Source organism: Parasteatoda tepidariorum, chromosome X1 (assembly GCF_043381705.1).
Source record: "Parasteatoda tepidariorum isolate YZ-2023 chromosome X1, CAS_Ptep_4.0, whole genome shotgun sequence".
NCBI classification, from domain to species: Eukaryota; Metazoa; Arthropoda; class Arachnida; order Araneae; family Theridiidae; genus Parasteatoda; species Parasteatoda tepidariorum.
In genome coordinates, this window is record NC_092214.1 from 5864306 (window position 1) to 5892211 (window position 27906).

At 26.4% G+C, this 27906-nt stretch overlaps 2 protein-coding genes across 2 annotated transcripts in view; one reads left to right on the plus strand and one right to left on the minus strand.

The window, feature by feature from the left end:
• The window catches only part of LOC107440087 (uncharacterized), an 83676-nt gene extending 73714 nt beyond the window's left edge, over nt 1-9962 (plus strand). Inside the window, exons 3-5 of the mRNA XM_071187323.1 lie at nt 1936-2144; nt 5341-5624; nt 7490-9962. Of these exons, the coding sequence (XP_071043424.1) occupies nt 1936-2144; nt 5341-5624; nt 7490-7640 (644 nt within the window). The 3' untranslated portion in view covers nt 7641-9962. The remainder of the gene's footprint in view (nt 1-1935; nt 2145-5340; nt 5625-7489) is intronic.
• A 4634-nt stretch (nt 9963-14596) lies between these two features.
• LOC107440088 (TBC1 domain family member 5) overlaps nt 14597-27906 on the minus strand; it is a 32405-nt gene continuing 19095 nt past the window's right edge. The window contains exons 11-18 of the mRNA XM_016052878.3: nt 25105-25265; nt 24839-24981; nt 24643-24749; nt 19624-19712; nt 19423-19529; nt 18058-18380; nt 17178-17348; nt 14597-15469 (exon numbers count right to left, since the gene is read on the minus strand). Coding sequence (XP_015908364.1) covers nt 15173-15469; nt 17178-17348; nt 18058-18380; nt 19423-19529; nt 19624-19712; nt 24643-24749; nt 24839-24981; nt 25105-25265 — 1398 coding nt within the window. The 3' untranslated portion in view covers nt 14597-15172. The remainder of the gene's footprint in view (nt 15470-17177; nt 17349-18057; nt 18381-19422; nt 19530-19623; nt 19713-24642; nt 24750-24838; nt 24982-25104; nt 25266-27906) is intronic.

Here is a 27906-nt window from a genome sequence, read left to right on the forward strand (position 1 = left end):
TTAAAGAATTGAATTGGGTAGATTAATATATATTGTTTATGAAATATTAGTTCATTTTTTAGACAAAGAATAAATAAATACAGACATCATCATAGCAAATTTTTAATGTAGTATCAATGAGCAACTTTATGTTAATATACTGAGAAATTCTGAAAAATTCTTTGTCAAATATTTAGAATTAAATTAAATGTAGAATTTTTAGAACACAAGGTCCAAACGAGGACATCAAATATTAAGAAAAAATGCATCTAAATTATTTCTATCTGCCCTAACTATATTGCAAAAGTTTCTAAAATGTTATAAATAAATAAGCAGAAGTTATGACCCCCATTTAAATCTTCATGATAATAATTTTTAAAACAACGAAAATAAGTGAACGAAAATTATTTTATTTAAAAAAATTATTTCTATTAAATATATATAAAATTGCAACAATCACCGTGAGACGTTAAATTATTTCAAAAGTTCATTAATACAGCTATCTCCTTACCCACCTATAATAAATGTATTATTTATTTAAGAAAAGATCATCGGTTTTGAATTCGAAAGTACAGCGAAACCTCCAAGAAAAACCACCTCTACGTTGCGACCTTTTTTTTCTTCAGCAGACTTTAAAGATCTAAAGTTCTCTTTAAAGGGTTTACACGAGTGTTTTAAATTTATAATATTGGTTCTATATATAAAGTAAAAAATTTTACATTTGTAACCTACTCAAGCTCTTCGACACGAAATCCGAGACTGTTCCATTAAGATTTTGCTTGATTAAAGAAGTAAGCGCAAGATTCTAAAATAATTTTGTAAAGCTATAAGAAGTTTAGAAATTTTCTTTCCACTCTTTAACATTAAATAAGCGCATTTTCAATGGGTTCATTTTCTCAAACACGCAATTTCAGCTAGATCTATTTTTTTAACACAATACAATCACATCCCATTTCATACATGATCCTTCACATTTGAAGCTATATTCTCTATTTTAAACACTCATGTTGAGTTATGTTCAATATAAGAATCTCAATGACGAAACATGCATTTAAATTTTTAACTGCTTTTCATTTTTGACGTGAATAGCTCTTTCTTCTAAAATGATTCACATTTGTATTTTATCTAAATAATATACATAAGATTATATTTTTAAAATTTTAAACTGAAAAAAAGAGGAATTTGTTAAATAATTATCGTGTTGTAACTGTATTTAAAAAAAAAATGAAAAATGACCAATAACAAAAAGAATCCTAACAATTGTAAAAGAACTTCTAAACACGACTCCTAAAAAATACTGTGGTGCTGCCATCTATCTTTGAAAACGTGTTTTAAGAATCGAGGATACAAACTAGCATAAATAAAGAGAATCTTTTGAATTGAATATCTTATACCATTCACATTTTTCAATGGAAGTAAATACAAATTTTAATTAAATAAAAAAAATTCTTTCATGTGGCTACAAATAAAAAATAAATTTTAATTTTAATATCATGAGGAAACAGAATCATTTTAATTTAAGTTTTTAAAAAAGGCACGAAATTGCGAAAAAGTAAATTAAAATTAAATAATAAAAATAAAAGAGTTATTGCCTTTAATAATATAAAAAATGGGTTTTCTTCAAATAATATCTCAATTATTTCTGGGTTCGTACCCCTCCCCCTTCTTTTAAGTACATAATTTAATTAAAAAAGAATAAATTAATAATGAATTATTTTAATGATTTAATTTAGACAAAACTCACTAAGAGTCCTATTTTTCCTTAAGAAGAATTTTCTTATTTTATTCAATTATTCTTCATATTTTATTCATTTTCATTTCCATATTTAATTAAGTTCTTCAGAAGCACACATATTTTAATGTTACAATATTTTTATTTTAACAATTAAAATATTTAAGATACTCACAAAAAGAAGTATATGTATATTTTAAAAATTTTTGTTTCGCATCTTTTAGCCTATACAGAAGAAATTTTTAGAGAAATGGAATCTTATCCTGAACTTCAATTAACAGAAATACAGTATGCTGTGTTACGACAAAAAATGCGTTCTTTGTATGACCATATACGTCACCATCCAGCCCTAGATCAAAGATATTTATGGGTTGGCAAAGGACGACCTAATATAGATCCAGATATTGGAACTTCTTTACATCCATCGAGACAGGTAAACAATTATCTATTCACTACAATTATTTGCAACCAATTATTTTCTAGAAATTTCTTGGAAATATTCCATAATATTTATCACGAAAATTTGAACAAAAATTTTTGTTACTTTATCGAGAGAATATATTTAAGGAAAATACAAATATGGCCAAATGTCGAAGATAACAAAATATCAAGCAGTAACAAAAAAATGTGTCATTGTAGAGAGGAAGACATCAATTTAAAAATATATATATGATTAAATTTTTGTAATTAATTAACTGTCGGACTGAGGGGCCTTGAACTGTCCCAAACCCTCCAGTTCTAACACCAAGAATTTTAAATTAAGGCAGTTTTACGAAGGCTCAGTCGCAATATGAAATGATGCTTTTTTGCGAATAATATGTTACTTTTATACTGCTCTGAGTTAGCCACTGTCACCCATGACTGTTTAGTCAAGTTTAGCGTATCTAAAGCCAGCGCTGTCCATGCTTCTTTTGAAAATGGTGTAAAACGTCAATATGGAGAAGAATTACAATCTTGTGAAAATGAAAAGCCGTTTGTGGTCTAATTTTTTAATATTTAAAAACTTACTCCAATGCTGTATTACATGGGCTTATAAAAATTTGCAAAAAGTGAGAAGACAGTGATTTTGATAATTTTCATCTAGATGTTAAAATGTCGCGATGTTAAAATGATGTTAAAAACGTGGGAAGATATCTATAGTTGACCATTTATCGAAAAATAAAATAGCCAAAAACAAAGTCAACCCTGCGTCATTAATACTAAATAATATGGCTACCGCTTAATAAGAATTAATATAACCCTGTAACTGAAACATTTTTGTGGTTAGAGAAATAAAATAGCTGAGGAATAGAGAGTTAAAAATAGATTTTTATGTTCTATTTAGTCGCGACTGTGAATTAATGAATTTTTTTTTAAAAATTTAGCCGTTACATTGATTGTTAAGAACAGATTAATATATTTATATTTGTTTTTTTATTGAAATGAAATAAGAATCAAATAAATAATTTAATTTAATAAAACTTGGATTAAGAATGATTAAAAAATTCAATTTCTGAAATTAAAGAAATTTTAAAAGCTAGGAAATATGTAATGCCTATAAGGGCATCACAAAATTATATATTTTTAAACAAAGATAGTTAACGCCTAGGAGAAGGTTTGAGATTTTTTACATTTAAGACTTATTCTTATTATTATTCAGTAAATATAAACGATAAAATCACTCTATATAATCTTTTTTTACCAAATTTGAACTACTTACACTTCATGGACATTCCAAAAAATTGCTATAAAATAAACTCTCTCTCTCTCTTTTTTTTTTTAATAAGAAATTGATTTTTTTTATTTTTGAAATCATTGCTCTCTCTCCACACCAACTGGTAGGCAGAATCACTTGTCATAGTGGATCGGGATCCGTCGGAGAACATTCTGGACCACTGCTAGTTACCCGAATCTATACGTCCCTTTTACTAACGTAATCTTTCTCGACGATGACGTGGTTAAAACGGGGAACAGGTTAACGTGCGATCAAACCAACTTGATTTCATTACCCTGAGATGGTTCTGGGAGAAACATGTGAAACAGTAGTGGTTGCAAGGTCTGCAGCCTAGGAGTGGCATTTCTGTTCCTTTTGAGGTGTGCTGCTCCTACAACAACCACCAACCCACCATCACATAGCATTTCCACCTTAAGCGGACATTTTTAATTGTCCAAAAACACTTTTTGACGATCCCATGATTGCGGCTACAGAGGTGACACTTTGATTTACTTCCCGTCACCTAACTGTTTGTCCAGGATCGTAAAAACTCCAATTATAGAAAATATATAATATAGAGCGTCTCAATATGTAAATGTAAAAACATTGAATGTGTCATATGAGTCTTTCTACATTAATTCATAGTTAAAAATACATTCTCTGATTAATTTTAAGACCTAGAAATCGTTCTTGCATTAAAAGCCATAAAAAGTCAATATTCCAATTAGAAGATTATTTTCTAAAGTTATTGGGCGATAATTCTTGGAAATATACTCATTAAGGAAATCTTGAAAATTGCCTATAGTCTGTATGCCATTATCTGTTAAAACGAATCGAGAATGTTAAATTTTCCCTTTCGGATAACGCTCGATAACGTTAAAGATATTCTTGTAACCCATTCCCTTTCAGAGTTTTGCGTGGCTTTTTCATGATATAACCTCTGTTAAAACAACTATGGTCCGAATAGCAAAGACCCTGACTGGGGAAACCTCTTTCTTAAAGAATTTATCTTAAGATATAAATAAAACTAAAAAAAAATCTATTTGTGCGTCGTCTATGAAAATTATTTGTTTATATCTATATATATACAGTGTTTTCCTAAAGTGGTTTCAGAAGAGCTACCGGCTCTACTTGCCCTTTGATGCGCCTCTTTGGCCATTTCGTAAAAATAAGCCGCCATCCCTTAAAAACATTACATTTTTATTCATATTCCATTTTAAAAAACAATTAACAATTTAAGTAATAATTACCACAGGTAAAATTATCTGTGCTTATAGGTTTCATACTGATCACTATTACAAATCTTTATTTTGATAGAATTATTTTCAACAGGTAAAATCTTTATAACTTTTTCTTTTTCGGGAAGGGAGTATACAAATGAATTAAGTGATCTTAAATTTAGAATTATTTTTTAAATAAATACCTTTTTCCCTTAAAAAGCACTTTTAAATGATTATTTTTTTATAATTATAAGTTTAAATTGTGGTAAAAAGAAGTTGTTTATTAATTTACCATTTTTTTTAAGTTAACTTTTTTGAAGAAAAAAATGAACACAGTGGTTGTATTTTAGCATACCTATAATTATTTTTTAATAAACTACAAATTATTCTCTTATTTTGAAAAGGAGTGAGAATTTATTTTTGAAATACACACATAACTATACAATAGTATTATACAATAGGTAGGTAAGGGTAATTTAAAATTATTGAGGCTCAAATTTAGTTATTACATAATATTATACACTTAGATAAATTTTAACGGTGGCGAGTGCTCTGTCAAACATCAAAGTGCCCTTTTTTATTCCTAGGGAGAATTCTGTGTATGAGTATATATATATATATAATGTTAATGGCTAACATTAACTATTACATTAGCAAACATTCTATTTATATAAAAAAAATAGTGTCTCACTTTTGACTTTCATTTCAATTTACAGAGTCGAGGCAGCTCTAAGCGTAAAAGATATTTAATTGAAGATACGCCTGAACAAATCCATGAAAGAAATCAAAGTTATGAATCAACAACTACAGTCCAGAAAAAGGCAAAATTAAGTTTTCCATCAGAAGAGATCTGCAAAACGAATCGCTTGTGGGAGCAAATCAACAATACTCATGATTTCTACGACAATGAAGTTGAAGTTATTCAAGATAGTGTACAGCAATATGTTTTTTCTTACAGATGTGTAGCTGAAACTGGACCTTGCATTGGAATATCACCATTGTAAGTATTACAAATTGAGGGTGACTAAATTACTTTCATTCAACTTTTTTTTTCCAGAATCTGTAATGCAACTTAACTATGAATATATCATTGATACATTTTTCTAATTTCTTTTTAGGAGACCAATAAATAACGAATATTCACGGAGCGTAATAATAAATAACACAGAAGGAGGAGAGAATAAAAACACACAGAATTGTTCTGTAATTTTAATTGAAAAATTTAACAAAAAAATCGTCCTACATTTAAAAAAAAAGTATAACAAGCTTTTAAAAGGCGACCCAATTCTGAATTTACTACTATCAATGTTCAACTACGTAGCCTTGTAATTTTGAATCCAATCCAGAAGACAAGAGAACTCCTGGAACAAGCATTGGGACAAACTAGCCTTCGCGGGGGATTTATAGGGTGCGGGAAGAACTAATCAGCAATGGTGTTACATGGAGTGGAAAATCACAGAAACCTACCACACTTACGACGGCAATGGAATTCTAACCCATAATCCTTCTACCACTTGTCAGCACTGTGGTCGGTGACAGCCGGTAGGCTAATTTACAATCCAGCGGTTCTTAACGAGACGATAACGCTCTCTTTTTTAGAGATTTTCCCCTTGGCTGTAGACATTTTCAGACTTATAATGCAAGATATTTTATTTTTCTTTAAAATTTGTTTCCTGAACTAAAAATAAAAGTCAAAAATAAAGTTTTTTTTTATTTAAAAAAAGCTAAAACAGTAGAGCTAGCGGTGAAAGCCGATAGATTGGCAAATCACAGACGGAAGCAGAATTCGAATCAACCAGCCACCGCTAAGATTCAAATCCGGTTCACCTCATCGGAAGGCGATCGCTCTATTCCCTGAGCCCCCAAGACTCAACTTAGATGAATTTGATTTTATAACCATCGTTGTACAGTCGACCCAAATTTGAGTTGGCGACCACCAATGTTTAACTCCGTAGCCTTGTAATGTTGAACTCAATCCAGAAGACAAGGGAACTCCTCAAGGGATCAGTACCCCCAGAAATACTGATTTGTTACAGAAGCTTGGAGGCCTTTGTGACCCCGACAGATTTAACGTGCAGCAGTCACCATTTAATACAAAGGGATTCTTCGGTCGATTGGATTCGAACTCCCGTTCACGAGTCCAACGCTCTACGAACCAGGCTATCCCGGCCCCAACTTCAGATTCTTAAATGTCAATAAAATTATTTATTTAAATAAAAAAAATCATATTTGGTAAAATTAAATACAATAACCGCCCTAATTTAAATCAACTTTTGTTAATTATGCTTATATTCTTGCCAACAAATTTCTTTTCATAGCCCAATTAATAAGTAATAGAGTATTAATGGGCATCACAGGCGTCCAATATTTAAGAGAGAGAACGAAATTGAAATAAACACAAAATAGTTTTCTAAATTTAAATAAATAAATAAAATAAATGAGGAGGTAGCACTAAAAGCCAAAAGTTTTTTTTTCTTCTTTTTTTTTGATTTTTTAAAAATAGTACCTTTAATTCAACATTGATTACAGATTGTACATTGTCACGTATATCCCATACATGCATTTAAATTAAAACGATCCTTGGAATTAAATTGAAATGTGTACCCTTATGTAAGTGAGTATTACGTAGACTTCCTTTTCTTAGTCAGGTCATCAAATATATTTTTGGGGTAATAAATGGTACAAAGAAATTTAAAAACTAGAGTGTGAAAAATATGTTTACAATTTGATCTGCCGATTCAGCAAGTGATAGTGAAGATAATTTTTAAATGCTTTTTTATACTCTTATGGTGTGAAAATCCTTGTAACTCAACTTGTAAGTAAACTAAAATACTTGTAAGCAAACTTGTTTTTTGCGCATTTCAGATATGACAGTGAATGTACAGAAAGATATGGATGGATGTATATGTATTACAGAAGAGTTGATGATCCTTTTCGAACTCCTCAGTGGGGATTCGTAGCAGCTCCCCACCATTGTGCTTGTAAAATAACTCCGAAATACATTCCGGATTCTTGACTGAACAGTTACTTTATAATACACTGACTTCCATCGTCAAAATGCGCCAACCATTCCGCCTACTGATTCAAGGACTATGAAAAAAAAAACATGTATGAAAATATACATTTAAGGTAAATTTTTGTGTGACATGTTGAAAGATAAGCATGACTTCTTAGTAAACAAAAAATTTACACATTAAATTGAGTTTTAAAAATATAATTAACAGTTTTACATGGACTTAATATTGGAAATATATCAAGAGATATATTATGCCATGTTTTGTCACATTTTTTATCTTATTATAATTATTCAAAATCATAGCCTGTTGATTAACATATTTAAATAGTTGTAATTATAAATATTTAAATAGTTGTAATTCGTTAGGATTTTGAAAAATGAAAATTTCCTGATGAGCTAAAGATCTCATTAACCATTGGATAAGCAGCGATGTGTTCTATAGAGCTTTCTTACAATCTGCATGTTTCAATCAAGAATACTTAAAGATCTTATACTTCAAAATGATAGGGGCTTGAAACAATTTGGGGATATTGAAGTTTTGTGTGATACTAGAAATCTGCATCAAAAGCATATGAAAAAAACATAGAATACTCTTAAAATATTTTTTTAGATAATATTTATATCATGTAGGTTAAAACAGGAAATTAATTGTACAGTAATGAACAATTTTACAGAGTTCAGTTTCATTGAAAAGGAAATAAATAGCAAATACTCAGGGCATGTAATTAACTATTTAGGTATAAAATGAATTGGATTAAAAATTCAGGTATAAAAACAGTAATCTAACTACATTTCATTCCTGTTATTGTTAATCGTATAAAATTTCAACACTATTTGAAGAGGGAATAATAAAAAAAAATTACTGAAAACTGCTGAATATTACAGATGTTTAAAGTTCTATTATAAAACACCTAGAATTTAGTTTTCCTTGGTGTATCAATTTGTCTAAGTAGACCCTGAAATAGTCAGCCACATAACTATTCTGTTAGTTCCAGAAAAAAAAAGCACTTCACAACAGAGTTAGACAGAATGTAAGTTTAGAAATGATATTATTTACTGGTATTATGGGTTAAATTTAAATCTGAAAGATAATGACGATTCAATATGTTAAGATGCTTGCATGACAAACGCCAGCTCATTACTGCTTTCAAGCATAAATTATGTATTTCAATGAGTACTAGACATGTTCTACGTGATAATACAAAAGATAATCATGCAGGAATAGGAAAAGACCCCTTTCTAAATAACAAGACATTTTTTGGACAAATATTAAAATTTTTAGATGTTAAAATTATCATATTACCTATACTGCAATTATAAAAATGAATATCAACCATGAAAAGCAGATTCAAACAGCTATAGTTGAAACATCAGAGCAAGTAGTATTAGTCGGAAGGTATCTAGCAGGAGAATTTTATATCATTCGCTTAAAATCTCCTGATTATCAAATAAAAAAATTAACCAAATTTCTTATGATAGAGTTTGCTCATCTACAAACTTTTCTTAGTTGATTCATTTTTCCAATTTCTTAGCACCATTTCTCAAGCCTAGTTTTCATAGAGTTCCTTAGTATATGAAGTTATAGGTCTATATATGGCTCTTAAACTTTTTTTTTTTTGAATTTATACAAAAAATTATAAACTTATTATGGTGCATCTCAATACATATCTCATAACATAGACATTATATATATATATATCAAAAGACTTAAGATATATAAAAAAGTTAATATAACTAGATTATTTTTTACATTTTTATTTTATTTTATTCCCTTGGAATAAAACACAAAACATGTCTTAAATAATAAAAAGATTAAACGAACAAAATTTTAATCATAAATAATACTTAAAAGCATATTAATAGCCTACTAATTAAAAATATCGTTAATGTTTTTTTAAAATTAATTTAGGAATGAAACTTTTGTTGAAATCTCCTTACCAAAATATTTTTTAATCTAAAATATTTCTTTATCACTGATGAGTTGGTGTTTAATCAGATATTTATATCAATCATTTCTCAAAACATGGTGCAATTGTTTAAGACTTGACATGCAAATACATAGAGAGATGCCAATATGCAAAGGTAAAAGATCAAACAAAAATCATAACGTGAAAATGCTTAATTTAATTTTTTTAGTACATACATAAATTATAATTATTTATATCAAAACAACAATATCCCCCAACTATTTGAACAGAGTATTGACTAAACTAAAATATGTACGAGATTTTTGCATGCAAATGAGATATTTCAAAGATTTATAAATGCTGATTGTTACAAAATTAGAATGAAACATTTTAAAACAGTATATTATCTTGATTTTTTTTTAGGAGAGAATAAAANATTTTTTTTTTTTTTTACTGCTTCAACTACTCAAAATTAATCATTTGTTTCAAAACATTTAAAGCATAAGAGGTTCAAATGACTCTTGATAATATCTTTCTTTTAGCATATTTATAAATTAAATTGCAGTGATGCTTCTATCTAGCACACGAGTAAATATTTAAATTTTTCATTTGTCTGATAAAAAAAATATTTTAATAAATAAAATATGATACGCGAAAAAAATATTGAAAGGAAATCAACATGAAAGATGATCATCATGAAAATCATCATCCATCTTCTTATACTACATTTCTCAAACTTCAACTCTATCTTAGAATTTCCAATTGAGAAATAAACCAAAACTGCTTTAAAATTATTGAAAAATAATAAGTCTGATTCAACACTTTACTCAGAATTTTAAAATCATGTGTTTAAATCAGCCAATAGTTTTTAAATTGTTTTGTCTAGAGGGTTAATTGTTGAAAAGCTAGGAACAGAGCTCTAAAAATCATTCAACACAGTGCGAAATATTTATTATGTATTTCATGTTTAGGAAAATGTCATTCTAGCAAATCTAGTCTTTATGTTTCTTTGATGTCTAACAAATTCAATATGTTACCTGTGATTTTATAATGTATTTGTTTAATGTACAAGTGCATATTAGTTGTTTTACTTTTTGTTTTTGCTCATAGTCTGACGAATCAAAGCTAATTTAAGCTTTGAGAAATAAACTGTATGATTTACCAATTCATTTTTGTAACTTATTGAAATTTTATACATTTATTGTTGTGTTACAATTTATTCCATTGTATTTAAAAAGTTTTGTTGCTTTTCATTTTTCAAATGAGTGTTTCTGTTTCTTTTATTTGTTTATTTAAATAAAGTGATATATTTAACAGAGAATGATTAAGTTTTGATTTCAAAATAATATGTATAGTTCTACATTTTTAAAAGGCAGCTTAATATTATTTTTAACAAATGTGTGTCTTAAATATCCCTTTGATTACATTAACATTATTTTATTTCAACCTCACAGACAGGTAGCATCTTCAAGAATAATTAAACTAGATATTTTCAAGTAAACAAAACAGCTTTATGATGTATAAGGTAGAATTAGTATGAGGAAGCAAAATGATTGATTTAACTTAATGATCCAATGCTATACTAAAACTGTGGCATTGTTTAAAATAGATAATACTTTAAAATTTTTCTTGTCTTTTTTCAATGATTGTTCGAACTTCAAGGCAAATAAGGGTCACTATGTAGTAGTAGTTCGATTCAAGTGAAATTTTGTGATAACTGTAATTTTGGTAATTGAAAGAAGATTAAGATGTGAGGATAGCAAAATTGTAACCTTTAAAAAATAACATGTTGCTATAGACCACCCTAATGACAATGTGTTAAAAAATAGTATTTACAACAAGAATAATATCTACAACAAAAAGTTTTGCATATTGTTATGGTAGTTTTTTAAAGTAAAAAAATTGGTTCAGAACTTTTTTATCATTATAAATAAAAATAAAAAAATAACAGACAACCAATCTAAAAAAGTGAATGAAACACATAAATAAAATTTACTATTATTTAATAAAAATATTATAAAATATTTTTAGTAATACATAGAAATTTAAATCAATAGCTCAGCAGTTTTCATATTTTGAGTTTTTAACACAAAATTTTAATTAAATGATTATCAATACATTAGAGTAATGGACAAAAAATGTTTGCAGTAAACATAAAGAGAGACACGCATAAATACACTGGCTTTAACTTGACTAATCAATTTTCAGAAATAAATATTATAACAACTCAAACATACACATCACTGCAACATATTTAAAAATATGGTAACACAGATACAATATATTAGCTGGTTAGCTAAAGACACGTTTAGACTTAAGAAAAAAAGTTTATTTAAGAAAAAGAGTTTCCACGTAAGTTCAATAAAAGTTTACATAAGTTCAATAAGAGTTTACCTAAGTTCCTAAATTATTAAAAAAAAAATAATTAAATAAGAGAGGGAATGAATTATTCTGAAATATTCACAATTTTTTTTTTCAAATATTCTAATAGGATTAAGAGAATAGCACATAAAGGATATCTAATAAAAATGAATTATAATTGATTTAGATAAAGTAAACTTAAGAACAATCTTTTTAATCAATAAAAAATAACATTTAATTTACCATGTTTTTGGCTGAATCCTACATTAAGAAAAAAAAAGTATAAAGATGTTTTTATGCATATCTCTTTCACTTCTACTTAGTTAATATTTTTTAAAAATTAAGAGAAAATTCTTATTATAATAGCGAAAATGCTTAACATACGTTACCTTATTTATAATTTATAACTGTGACATATCAAGAAATTAAGAATTATAATAATTTTTAAGCTTGTAACAAATACATAAAAACACAAAATTACAAAATTTGTAATAAAGCTATATAAAAGTAGTCTTTTAACATCTACAATCAAAATCACTTTCAACTATCCAAGCCTGCCAAGAACATGACTCATTTTAGCTGGAGAAATTTACCACACTTAATTTACGAATGATATAGTTTAATCGAATCAAAAGATTAATATAATTACTATTTTAAAGAAAATATAATATAGCTTAACATAATAAATATTATATTTTAAATCACTGGAAAATTAGGAAAATCAATAAAATCACTGGAAAATCAATAAAAAATAAGTGAATGTAAAAATTTAAATACTAAAACAGTAATAAATATTATTTTAGTACATAAATAATGTATGGTATAAAAATATTACATATGGTAACATAAATTTAAACAAGTAACAGTAACAATATCATTTACATAAATTTGATGAACCAAAATTAATATTTTGTTACAATCTATATGAAACACAGTCACACATACAAAATACTTTGAAATAAAACAAATTTTCATAGGAAAATAAAATGTCTTTGAGTATATTTAATTGGCAGATAAATTAATTAGAAATAAAAATTAAAATAATATAAATTAAATCATAATGATGAAAATTCTGTTTGAGAATGAAAGACATTTTAATATTCTTTATGTAACTGGCAAAAAAAATAAGAATAAAAAGTTTCAAAAAGAAAAAAAAAAAAAAATATTTTAAAATAATCTAAAGTAAAATAACTTTTATTAAAATAACTTTAATTTAAAATAACTTTTTTTAAAAAATGGTAAAAGAAAACAATTATGTTTCAAAAATATGAAGAATCATCTTTAACTCGAGAAAAAAATAACAAATTCTTCAAATTTCAATTCAAGACTTTTATTTTAATTAAAAAACTAATTACAAACAAAAACATTTATAGAAACACTTTCAGAAATCATTAGAACCTTCAAAAACGCACTAAACCAAGACAACGGGAAAAAAATGAGTCAACTGAGGTTAATCACAAAAATATGCTACATTAAACCACTAAACAATAAAAAATATACTCATTTAGAGCAACTACAACAGATAAGAGCACACTTGCTAAAGAATAAAAAAAATATTTTTAAAAAATCACAAAAATAACACTGAAGATTTCATTACCTTAATACATAAAAAGGAATGTTAAAAATGTGGTTTGAATTCATTTAAAAATAAGGATACATTTAAACCAGAACATTAGAAAGTATCATTTTACGAAAGGACTAAATAAAATAAATCAGAGTATTTTCCTAAGTGTAAAAACATGAAACTTTCATCAAAATGGTTTTTTTTCTATTAAAGCAAAATAAAATTGTTAAGTAATTACGTATATTAAATTTACAATTACAATTTATTTGCATCAAATTGGAGAATATCAGAGTACCGTGCATTTAAACCTTTAATCATTTTAACAGTTAACTTTTTCTAATTAATGTAGCAACATTTCAGCCTAACAAACTCGTATCTTGAATATTATTTAAATTAAAAATTTTTATGTTTAAGGAAAATACAAAAATGCTTACTTATATCATATTTAAAGCACATTTTTTAGTGACAAGAGGGAGAATCTGTATACAGTTTGTCCTTTCCCAAAGTGAATTAGAATATAATATAATTCTTTATTATTATTTAAAAACCAAAAGTTTTTTACTATCAATACACATATTAAATCTAATGAAAAAAAAACATAAAACATAATAAGTAAATGTTCTGTTCAATAGTATGTGAGCAAAATCTACATTTTCATTAGAAATACTATTTTAAATACTTATATGACTATATGATATAGTTTAAGAGATTAGGGATTTTAATAATTTCTGACATGATGAGAGTATAAAATATCATTTTTTAACAAAAAATTAATTATGCTTTCCTGAATGTGTTAAATGCGAAAATAACAAAAATAAAAATCCCTTGAACAACATATAATTTCTTTTTAGTGAGTTACATACGAATAAAATAAATGAAAGTTTTTTTTTAATTCTTTTATAAAAAAAATAGCTCAATAAATAAATTATAGTATGTACATATAAAATTAAATAGCCATAAATTTAAGTCATAATTTGAGAATGGCCGCTGCACTCTATCATTATTTTATTATTATGAAAAATAGCAATATTTTAAGAAAAAATAAAAAAAAGTAATATATATTTTAAGAATAATAAGCTGCTAAAAACAATGAACAAAAGATATTTATAGAATATTATACCTTATTTTTGTGAGGGATGTTCATGCATGCACAGTTAACTTCACACAGTGTTAGTGCAATTCAATAACTCTAACCGTAATATATACAAAAAATAAGTTAACTGTAAATTTTCACACTAAATAATTTATATACTGTTCTTCGAAAATATTAAAGATTCTAAGTTAAAATAATAAAGTTCTTTTAATTTTTCAGTTTAAGAATAAGGAAAATGTTCATTCTATTTATAAGCTTTTCAAACTATTATCAGTTTCTGAAATTACACAAAAATAAATTAATTGTAAACAAAATCACTGTTAGCGAATAGTAAATATTTATGAATCCAAAATAAAAGCTTTGGGAATATAAATAAATATTAACACACATAATACAGTTATTAGCAATAAATAAAAAAAATCAAATTGTCACATTGTTCAATAACAATATATAAATAATACTTATCAGGAAATAATTATAAAATTACGTCAAATCACAGAAAAAAATAACAAAAAGTATTATGATAATATTGATTGATAACAGGTAATTTGTTAGAAAAATAATATATTACATTTTTTAGTGGAAATGTATATCACTTAATGACATGTTAAGAAGCATTAGCACCATTTACAGTTCTGTAACTATCATCGGAAATAAGATTTTCATCTAAATCTATGGCCACAGGCACTGAACACTGTAAAATATCCTTGTCATCATTTGTCTTTATACTACCATTTTCTGTAACTAAATTATCAGAATTTTGTATGTCTTTCGGTTCCTCAGTTTTAGAATCAGGACTATTCTGAGATACTTCAGTGTTACTATGATCATATATAGTATAAGGATCCAAGTCATCCTTAATTACTTCAGCAATGCATACAGTACCTTTTAAAATGTCTCGAACCTATTAAAATAACCATACAAACTTCACTTTCTTGAAATCAAGTTAAAAGAGAAAGACATTTTTAGGAACCTGGCATAACTATATGTTAATTTTTTTTTAAATGCAGAAATTCGACAAAAATCTTATTATAATTACAGTGCAGTAATTGAAATAACCTGAGAAAAAATGACTGAGGTAGGAACCAGAGCAAAAAAAAATTATGGTATCTTTTCAGAAGTATAACAATTAAAAACAGCAATTTTACATTTTTGAAGCACCAATTCCTAACTGTAGTTAGAAAGTCATTCGTTAACATTAAACTCCCTAATTTAACCAAAATGAACAATTTTCCATATTTACAAATGAATTTTGGAATGAAATTAGCAGAATTAAATATCTATTTAGAAAAAAATAAAGTATACAAAATGAATGTGAATTCTCATTACAAAATTTTTATATATTATTAAATAAAAAATTTATTTGAAACAAACTAATTATAAAATAGTTTTTAGCAGTGTGATATAAGCTGCTATTACTTTAAAAATGCAAATTCTTTTTACGTTACACCCACACATTAAGTCTAATCTAACAAAAAAAATACAAAGCATAAGTAAATATTCTGGTCATCAACAAATGAACATTACAAATAGAATGTGGAATATTTATATTATATTTTGTAATTTGAGAAACAAGGTATTTTATTTATTTGAAATACAAAATATTTCTAACTAAATTATTCATTACTCATTAAATCTTAACTTTTGACTTTTTTTATGTCTAAACTTTTGGGCTACAAGATATAACCTTTGATTTTATAATTAAATTATTGACGAACTAATGAATTTTTTATTTATTCATGTGTTGATGAATGACAATTTTACAAACAATTTGTTATGCATAAAAGTAACCTGGTCCTGTCCTAAATTGAGTTCTGAGTTGAAAGTTAAAAAGTTAGAATATTTGTTTAAATTAATAAACTCTATTTCATAAGAGCTGTTATCAAATTTACTTCTAGAAGTAAAACTTGCAAAAATGTAATTTTCTTTCTTAGTTTTGAATTAATTTATATTTTAATGAAAGAGTATTTTGTAATAAATGTTGAAAAATTTTATCGTATTGTACTGAATGTAATATTTAAAAATATTAAAACTTACATATAAACGAGGTAAAAACAATTACAAAATTAAATGGTGCTCGAAGTAAACACAAAAGCATAAAACAAAACAGACACAAAAGTATAAAAGTGTAGAAGAAAACAAAGAAGGAGAAAAAGATCACTAATGCATGTTCAGGTCATGGAACTCCTAATTATTTGAAGATCTCCTGATAGGATTGAAACTTTGAAAACATTTACATATTTTAAATTACAAGTTGCCTACAATTTTTTTTAATATTACCACAATTTTTATCCAATTTTCCTAAATTCCCTACTAAGTTTTAAAAAATGGATTAAAGCTTCAAGAGTTCTCGGTAAACTTTTAGACTTGGCTATTCAGTTTTAATTGCATACGTGACTCGTGTGTTCGTTTAAAATAAATAAAATTTGTAAAAAGTAAATAAGAATTAAAACCATATATAATGGTTGAGCTTTAGTTTTTAAAGCATTTATGACATCATTATAAATGTTTGATCAGTTATGAAAAACGACTTTTCTCATGATCAACGTATGAAAAACTACATAAAATGATTTATGTTTAGCTTTAATTCATGCAGATTTCAGTAAACTTACTCTTTTTAATCCAGCTAAAGACAAGTACATTTCATCTTCATGTAATAATTCTTGGCACAACATTGATTTTTGTAGTTTATCTAAATGCAGTGTTAATTGTTTTGCACAACAGTCAACAACCAACCTTAAATCAGATATTTCTTTTTCTAGAGAATTCACAAGTGAAACATCCTGAAAAATGCAAGAAAATTTTCAAATGCTGTATAAGTTGAAACTTAGACAAACAAAAACAACATAGAATTACTTTATCCTACCTTCAAGTTTATTTGATCTACTTTTACCTAGATATTAAAAAATTTAAATATTAAATGAAATTTTTATAAAGCAGTACTTCTAAGTGTTTCTAATTTCATGGTCCAATTACTTCATGACCAAAACATTATTCTTGCAAGTTAATATTTTTATTAAAAAAGTATTTTGCTGCAATTATCATTTCATTGCATGTTTACTCACAGAAAGCAAATTTTTGTGTCTATTTCTGTAATCTAATTAATAGTTAGGACATATTTATTGTTACTCACCCTTTTGAACTATTATGATTGTCACTTAGTTCATGAAAATTCAACCATTAAAACAAAAGTTAATCTGGGTCATATCTTTTTTTGTTTTGCACATTTTACAAGCAAGCATAAGTATTTTTTTTTTATCAAGAAACTGGTATGCATATTTATAAGAAAAACCAACAAGTGCTTCACAGTAGAAAATGCAAAATGCAGAAGATTTGGAAGGAATGTAGATTTTCCCCCTAAATTGTCCAAAAATAACACTCTAATTTTTCATGAGGACTTCTTGGAAAATTTTAAGCTTTTCTTAAACTAAGAATTTTGTTATGCCTATAACAAAACTAAATGAATAATAAAGGAAAAAAACAAATTAATACTTTGAATGAATGTTTTTCTTTCTTTAAATAAGATTTCTTCATAGGGCTTTCATGTGGACGAGAAAGAGATACCATTTCACGAATAGAAGAATTAGATACATCAGTTGAACAATTCTGTAAATCTTCATTAATAATTTTTGAAACTTGATCAGCAATGCTTTTACTTTCCATGACATTAGAAATTGTTGTTCTAGGAAAAGAATTATCACCTAGACTTCCTAACATATTTGTATCATAATATTCTTCAACAAAATCAAGTTCATTATGATCAGGAGTCAAGTCATAATTTGAAGGATCAACTAAACAAGTTGACTTTCCAACACCTAAAAATAAAAGAAAGCACATTTAAAAAAATCTAGCCTTCAGCAATGTCAGTAACTATATAAAATTAATCTATTTGTCAACAGTTAACTTTGGAATAAATAATTTTTTCTGTTATAAGCAAAAGTTTATGATTATTAAAATGTGATAAAATTTGATACAGTGAAGAATTTCTATTGAAATAAGCTAAGAAAAATTTAATGACAAAACAAATTTGGGAAAACAATCTCTCAATTTTTTAATGCATGAAAAATAAAATTTGAAGATTAAAATTTAAAAAAAAGATTCTGAACTGCATAGAAATTACAACTTTTAAAATACATAGTTTTAGCTTCATACACTTTGTATAACGTCCCTATAATTCATGAAAAATAGTATTTAAGGACAAACTCATTTAGTCGTATTGCCACAGAACTGTTAGCTAGTAAATTGCCTATATCTTACTAAATGCATGATATTTTTCACTGGAAATTGTTGAGAAGTTACCTTATACAATATTAATAAAAAAAATTACAATACAGAAAAGAAAATTAATTGAAATGATCATTTCTTGAAAAATTATAAAACAATTTGCCAAAAATTTTAATACAATTTTTGCGCTACATATGAGAGATTATCTTACAAATATTACGGATATAATTAAAAATATTGTAAGTAATAATTAAAATTTTGCAAGTTAAAAGAAGAAAACTTGCACAGAAAAATAAGGTTCTGAAGAGAACACTTCATCTCTATGAAAATAAATCATAATTTTAAGGAAACACACCTGTATTAGAGACCATAGCTAAAAATCCTTGTAAAGGATAAGATTGATTTCCATTGATCTATTAAGACAAAATTATGAGAATAAAATATGAAAATAACAAAAATAAAGGAAAGTAACAATTAAAACAATGATCACTTCAAGTTCCAGTTAAACATAAAAATTGATCAATGTCAGATATGAGTGTCTTAAGTTGTCAATGATTTAGAATTTTTCATATTTTTAAAATTGCTATGTAGATAAGAAGAAATTGAAACTTATAAGAATAAAAGTTTATTTACCAGAATCTGTCTCTACCACGGAAGGACGCAATGTCATGGAGAAAGAATTTGGACGTTTATCATTAGCTTTATTCACATATGAAGTAACTTTAGGAAGTTTTATTGAGCTAAAAAAGTGTAAAAGCTATTTTTTCTGCAAATAATACACCTTCTCATGAAGTAAACAATATAACAAATTTGGAAATAAAATACAAGTCTTACTTTGTTTTCAAAGCAATAGGAAATTTGTTATCTTTAGCAGCCTTCAATTGCAAAGGATTCACAACTTTTCCAGTTGGTTGATTGTAACTCTGTCAAAAATATGAATGCAAAGGTTTCAATTTCATAAAAGCAAACAGCATCTTCTATTTAAAATTAACCATTAAAAATATGAAAACTCTTATTGTAACAAAGAATCTAAAATATGAAAACTCTTATTGTAACCAAAAATAAGAAAACTCTTATTATAAAAAAGTTAAAATTTTCTTTTTTGTTTAAAATTATGCTTTCTGACATAATATTCTAAAATTCTGATCATTTCACTGTTAAAATTAATTTATTTAAATCAAAAATAGTTGCAGATTTTTCATAGCTTATTGCTTGAAGTAAGTTCTTCTCATTTGAGTTGAGGTGAAAATTTGTACATTATTTTAGACAACAAGATTGTGCTAGATTTCGTTTCACAGACTAGTTTTAATATTAATTCATGAAAATCTAACCTTGAAGACTAAAGACTTAACATTGAAATATAGATAAGGAATGCCAAGAATTGCTCTCATTGATATTATAGTAATAACAAAACATGACATACAGGGCTGCCAACTTTCTAAGCTTTGTGGGAAAATTTATTCTAGTGGTTGCAAATTATATGTTTTAATGTATCATTTTTGCTTAGTAAATTTGGTTTAAAGCTATTTTCCACTTAGCTATATGTGAGTTTTTCAAAAATTCATAAAAAGATAACCTAAAAATAGATAATAATCTACCCCTACTTTGTCCCAATTCTTTCATGGTGAGGCTTTTAAAATGCTGGCAAAATTAGCCAAAATTTTGAACGCTTTAGTTTCTGATTGCCTATTACTCTAAAATATTTCACAAAAGCCCTAGTAGTTAGAAGCCTAGTCTAAAACTGTTTGAATTTATCTGTAATTAAAAATAATGAAGGTAATTATTTTCCAAAGATGGAATCAGATCTTTTTAAATATTTTTAGCGATGCTCAAAATGTGATAATATTAATCCAATGAATAATATTTGCTACATAAAAGCAATAATTTTTAATTCAATAAATTGCTAGATATTTTATGCAAGAAACAGGTAAGTGAACATTTTAATTTTTCTAAATGAATTCTTTTATTATGGACAATATGTCCTCTTTGATTAGAGCAAGAACCAGGCAGAACTACAACCTATGTGTGATAAAAAATGCAGGAAAAACTACCACACACAGAACTGTTTTTTCGCTTTTTTTTTTCTTTTTCTTTGTCCTCCCCCTAACAATATTCAAAGTTAAAATTCCTTGTTCTTGCAATAAGCCCTTCAATTCCTTTCAGCCTTGTAAAAGCAAGAAAACTATTTATTCAAAATCAAAAGCCTGAATCAAAAGTGTTTTCTATTAAACTTCTTGAAAGAAATCAAGCTAATTCATACCAAATTCCTCATATGCTTCACACTAGGTTCCATGGGTCCAAACCTATGTTTTTCTTAAACTTTTAAGTAACTTTAAAAAAATTTACAACCCTCTGTCTTTGGTCATCTCAACATCAGCTAATATTAGATTTAAAGTACATACTATATATTATCATTAACTCTTTGAATACCGAGCCCTCCAAACCACAACATGCCCAGAATACCGCAAATGCCCGAAGTAGGAAAACAAGTAGCAAAAATTTCCTACCCCCAGTTTTACTCTGAAATGACAGAATGACTGATCATCTCTTTATTCACCTGTGGAAATATCCCCAAAATAGGAGTTCAAAGGGAAGAAAGACATAATTTGAAGCAAGAATATTGCTAACGTAACGAGATTTATAAAATGTTAATAAATGCTTGCATTTGTTTTTGGTTTTTTTTTTTTTTTTAATTTTATTATTTATATTGAAACATAAGTATGTAATTCCATGTAATCCAGTAATACAAAATCTAAATAAAGCATTTAAATTGATAATAATATTCTCGCACAAATAAAATCCTTTTTTATTTCGTTGTAAAACAAAAACTAATATAATTCAATAACTTAAATGATTGAAAAATCAATTTTAAATTTCTTAGAAACCAAATTTTAAAATTAACATCAGTCATTAAGGAGAAATTAATTTGGTGATAGTACTAAAATATTATTCAACCTAAATGTGTGTCTTATTTTATATCAATTTACAATATGAAATAAGAGAAACTTTTCTTATTATTTAACAAGGCTCTGAAACCATTAAAAATATTATCCCCAGAAACTATAATTTCTCCTCAAGGTATAAAAAATATTTTTCCCTTTATCCAGCATTAAATTCATTTCAATGAAGTTTTCATTTGTAAATTATATTCCTTCAAGTGCTGTACCATAAAAGAGCTTGTAAACTTGGGCATAAAAATTCAAAAAATGCTGAAGAACTATTTTAACAATAATATTTTAAGTACAATATTTCTATATCACTTTAAAAAATCAAAAAGTTCAATTTTTTTTCAAATAAATTATCTTATCTAGAAACTATATTTTTATGTGAATTTCAGTTCGGTGCATCGGAAAAAATTTTTAAGTTCGAAAATTAAAAAGTATAATAATTAATAAAATTGTTTGTTATAAGGTTCTTGTAAATAATCTAAACTGTTTAACTAATTTTTAATTATTTGAAAGTAAACGACTCGAAATAGATGCCAAATTTTGTATATGTCTTTCCATAATTTATATAAAAATATTTTGAAGTATCCATTTCTTCGTTTTTGAAACATCCATTATTGCTGTAATTTTTCCACGTGTCCTCTTCATACGAGTATTTGATAATTTTTCTCAAGTTAAAACAATAAAACTGCTTTTGAATTTCGATAAATAATTGCTATAGTAAAAGTAAGTTTATGTGCAATTTAATAAGAATCTAATAATTGAAAAATTATCATAAATTGAAAAAGTGGATTGAAAGCAAACAAAATAAATGTTCAACTATATAACAATATCTTCAAAGCTTAGCAAATATATATATATATACAAACAATGTCTAAATTTTTATTTACTAACTATTAATTTTTCTTAATTTCATTTTTAAAATTTTTAATGACTATATTTAATAATCTATATTTAACTACTATATTTAATGCATAATTTTTTAACCTCCGACCCCATCGTTAATCAGCCAGACAGCTATTCTTTACGTATGCTAGGGAACACAATTACTTCCTATTTCAACACTGCCTTCTAGTCTAAGATTTATCTTTCTGTCACGTTTCACTTGTAATTATTTCTTTTTGAGTATGGGACTAAATTGTTCTGCATTTTACTGAACAGTTGGAAATCGGCATCTGTTTATATACATATGGTGCAGTATATATGGGTGTGGTGACAAGAAATTTCTTTGAAAGGAAAGGGGAATATCAAAGAAATTTCTTACACTACCACACCATAATTTTGGTGACAAAGATATCAGTCCCAACTTCAGGTAAAAATGGAGAAAACCTACTATATGACATGTTAATTTTCATTTAACAATAGCCTTTAGAAGCTATGCTGATAACGCTTATCTTCTACAGAAATGAATGAGTAAATTGTAACACATCTGGGTGGTCTGACAGCTGAATATAGAACATTCATTATGAAGGAAAAAATACGTTCCTGAAAAATTAGAGTTAACTACAGATAATCCTCCTGTGAAGAAACCCTTTTGTAAGAAGATAAGGCGTAAACTTGAAAATAAATAAATTCATAGAGATTTAACTATTTTAAGAGTTTTGACACCAACACATTAAAAAAAACAATAGTAAAATTCGTGTTTTTAGACCAGGTGTTAACAATTAATAAAAAAAATGGGTCGGTGCAGCTTCAAGTGCAATACCTACGTAATAACAAGCATTGAAAAGGTGAAAATAGCGAGGCATTCATAAAACAGCAAGACAATGTGAATGATTTACAGCTGTCGAACTACAAATGCAGAATAAAGTTCAAATTTCAAATAATAGTTTTGGTACCCATCAAAGCAGTTTTTTCTCTTGGATCCTACTGTTATAAATATAAAAACTATTTTGTAAGGCATCAAAGCCTACGATCTAATTCTAATAAAATAATGTTTAATTATTTATTTTATATTTAAAAATAGATTTATAATTAATTGTATTTAGTAATCTTGCAGAATAATATATTTTTAAATTACTGCCATTTCTTTTTTCTGTAAACACTGCAAATTTCGAGCTGTTTATTATCTTGAACAATTGATATATTTTTAAAGGCACAATAACTAAATTATTTAATGATTAAAAAAAATACTTTATCTCCAATACTCCAGTTTATTCTTTTCAACGTAAGTAATCAAAAAAGTTCAGACAAAAAGAAGTAGCCAGCTTAATAATTTAGGTTAATTAATTTTGAGTTTATATTTGTTTCTACATCTCTCTCTGTCTTTCAAAAAAGTCAAAAAATACTATATTTCTTAACTATAAATTTTAAGCTTATGAGAATATGATTTTATTTTTACAATAAAACGTTTCATTTAACTTTTTCTCGAGAAGTATTATCAGAAGAAGTTCAGTCGTTAGGGGCAACAGTAGTTTCAGTTGGTGTTACATCTTCGAATTCATCTTCATCCCCTGATTCATTAAAATCCGACTCATCCTGTCTCATCATTGAAAATTAATTTAATTGAAAATTATTTTCGGTCGAAGGACCTTTACAGCGAAAATACATTTTGGTTTATATATATATATATATATATATAAACAGGAGAAAACAACTTTACAAAAGCGGAATGATATAAAACAAAACTTTTGTTGAAAAATCCCTCTGCTTTCTTCCCTTTTTGTAAATTAACTTCAAGGACGATTATTGCCACACCTCCCCCCTTGCGTGTTATTTTTCGAAAAAGGGGGAAGAATCTCTAACCCATTTCACGGGCACTTCGGTCGTTTTCGGTAGTCTAGCTTATAAGGCGTCTCGGGCGTTCTGGTAGCGAAAGTGTTAAATATTTTAAACATTTTATAATATCTATTCACATACTTTTCTAAATACAGTGAAATTAAAAATACTTGTAAAATTATAAACTTACACCAGGATCTCTTAAGTGTAATGCCAAATCAATGATATAACGCACATCAGCAACGTTTGGATAACGCATTAAATAAGTCAAACATGATGCATAGTCACAAGGCAACACTAAATTAAATATTTCAAATTATATTGTAGAACATGTTACCAAAAATAGATAATAGTGTGAAATAAACAAAAGGTGTGTATATACTTACATAGATATCTAATAGCTTTCAACATTCCAACAAAAATATAATCTACTAAATCAAGTGTTATACTATCAGCAAATAAAGCATCCCACACTATTAATAAATCAGGCATTGAGAACTCCCGACCAAATAACAAACGAAGCCATCGGCTACAGAATAATGCAAAAAGAAAAATAAATAATAACAAAAGAAATAACATAAGTTTTTTAAGTACATATGAGGTTTATATATTCACAATACTTTAAAATTTTTAAAATATCAAAGCCACATACATGCCAAATATTTGAGGCGTAATTTCTAGTTCTTCTAATCTCCGAAAGAGCTCATTATCATGATGTTTTAGTAGTTGCTCATATATTCTTTTAAGATGCTGGCCCAAACAATTTGTGGGAGAAGATGACATTTTTTGAGTAAAAGGCTCAGCTACAATTGACTTCGTGAAATATAAAAAAAAATACTTTACAAGACATCTCAGCATATTAAGATACATAAAAATATAAAATGAGATAGAAAAACTAGTAGAAAAATCAATAAACATGATACAAACACATATCATATAAATGTTACTTGAAATAATCAATTTACATATGGTGACAATTCTTCTTACTTATAAAACAAAAAAAATTTAATTATCAAAAAAAAAAAATTTAAACTAACTAAATGGGGCTTGATCTCTTCAAATAATATTCCAAAGAGAGTTGGATTCCATTAATAATGATTAATAATGCCCTTTACAAGCAATTCTTATGCAGGTAAAGATAATTTTAATTAATAATTTTTAAAATTTACAATGTTAATAATCCAATACCTGAAATGATACCAGGTTTAGCAAGAATATACGAATTAGGTTTTTATGTAGATGGAAAACAGGGTAAATGATGAAGCTGAAATATCTGATAAAGCTTGACTGATTACAAAATTTTATTGGACATGTGCTGAGAGAGTTACTGTTCAAGTAAGAAGAACCTTGATTATAATTTTTATGTAATAATTATGATCATAATAGATTTTTGCAATGAGAATAATAGACATTTAATGTAGTAAGACATCACCATTAGTTGAGTTTTTAGGTTTTAAATAAATCTATTTAAATTTTGATAAGTTTCAAATCTGTATCAAATATTTTTCGGTCACTTTCCAATGTATAAGCTTGTAAAATACTAGAAAAAAGAAAAAAAAAATAATGATAATTTCTTATCTTCCTTACTTGAATTTATTCCTTTTGTATGGAAATTGTTTTTAATTATGCATTGTTAATTGTATGTAAAATGTTAGATATGAATTTTAAATTATGAAAAATATTTTTTATCATGTTCTATTTCAATATTAGCATTTTTTTGTCATGATGTAATGAGAAATACATAAAAACCATTATTTAAGTCAAATTTTTTAAAATATTTTCTCTCTGTAGCTAAAAAGAGTGTGACCTCAAGATCTAATTGAAGGTAAGAAACTTAATTTTTTTTTAGTAAAATGGCAACAATAAAAGACTTTTTTCACATTATGCTTTAAAAATAGCCTAAAAGTACTCAAAATTTTAGTTTTATTCAATTTATATGTTACTAGCTGAATGTCAGCTCTTTCTACAGGTTGAAAATAAAGGGAAAAAATCAATAAATGGGTGTTATAAAGCTCTACAAAAGTCCTATATTAACGCATCAATAGTTTAAAAAAATTCCATTTTTCAAATTATTAATATTTTTTGTCCTTTATGCTGGCTTTACCGAAATATATTTTTTTTAAAAATATATATTTTTTGTAGATCATTTCATCAAAATAAAGATCAACTGTATACAGCATCATTTGACATGATTTTGTTGCTCGAGGATAACTAATGATAAGAAAATTCTCCGCGATCAAGCAATTTTTCAATTTTCTCAAGTACTTTTCGCTTTTAAGTGGCTGTGAAAAAAAGCTGTTTTCATAGTATCTATTTTAAAAGTGCACAGTATTGGTGCAGTTTTAATAGGAACCAAATATAGTAATACAATACGTTGTACCTATATAAGCCTATTTGGTATCAAACGTGCGCCAACTACCTTAATACCAATAGTGACTACTACCAAATTAGTTAAGTTACTGACGTCAATAATAGCATGGCAATTTCTTGTGCTTCTTTTAAATAACTAGGTACAATTTCTCTGGTAATTTTGCTTTTTACTACAATAGCTTCTTAACTTCAGCTAGTAACTTTAGCAAGAATTAGTAGTGACATCAATAATAGAATGGCAATTTCCCCTAAGAAAATAAGTACTTTTTCACCATTATTTTTATTTCTTAGTACATTGCTTATTTTTTATTTTAATAAGTACTTATCATCAAAAAATTCAAAATTAAATATGTATCATTGGCATAAATAATAGTATGCAGGCTAATAAATAAATCAAAACAACATTTTTCAAGATAATCAGGATATTTTTGGAACAGTTAACACTATGTTGACCATTGAGTTAATCTGACCTAGCAAATAAAAAATAATGAAATATTAAAAAATTACCAAAAACCCTTTTTTATTAATGAAAGCTAAGCTAGCAAACATGGCTCACGTTATCTATAAAACATTTGAAAAAACAGAATCAACTGCAGTTTAATTTATAACAATGACAACTGCAAGCCAATGAGAAAACTCCATTTGTTAAACATCACTCAAAAACAATCACATGAAAGTTTTTGAATAAATTTTAGGATTCAGAGCTAAAATCATCCTTTTTATCCTCTGTCTGAGCTTCAGAAAGCTAGCACAAACGGTTCTGAAGCTAGAAGAGAAACATACACACAGACACACAAACTCTTACTTTTATCATGATAGAATTATGCATAATAAAATGTTTCAGCTTACAAAATTTCCAAAGATATGCATAATTAATGGTAATATTCCAAAAGTAACTTAAAATATTATGCACTCAATTATATTCAACTATTTTAAAAACTCAAATGAAGAGATAAGTTTCAAAAACTCAGAGATTGCAATGTTTGCCGAAAATTCCTTATGGATCTTGCCATTAACATAATTTGTACTCGAGAAAAAAATGCCTAGCAATAAATCTATTAAATAGATGCAAAACGCTTATATT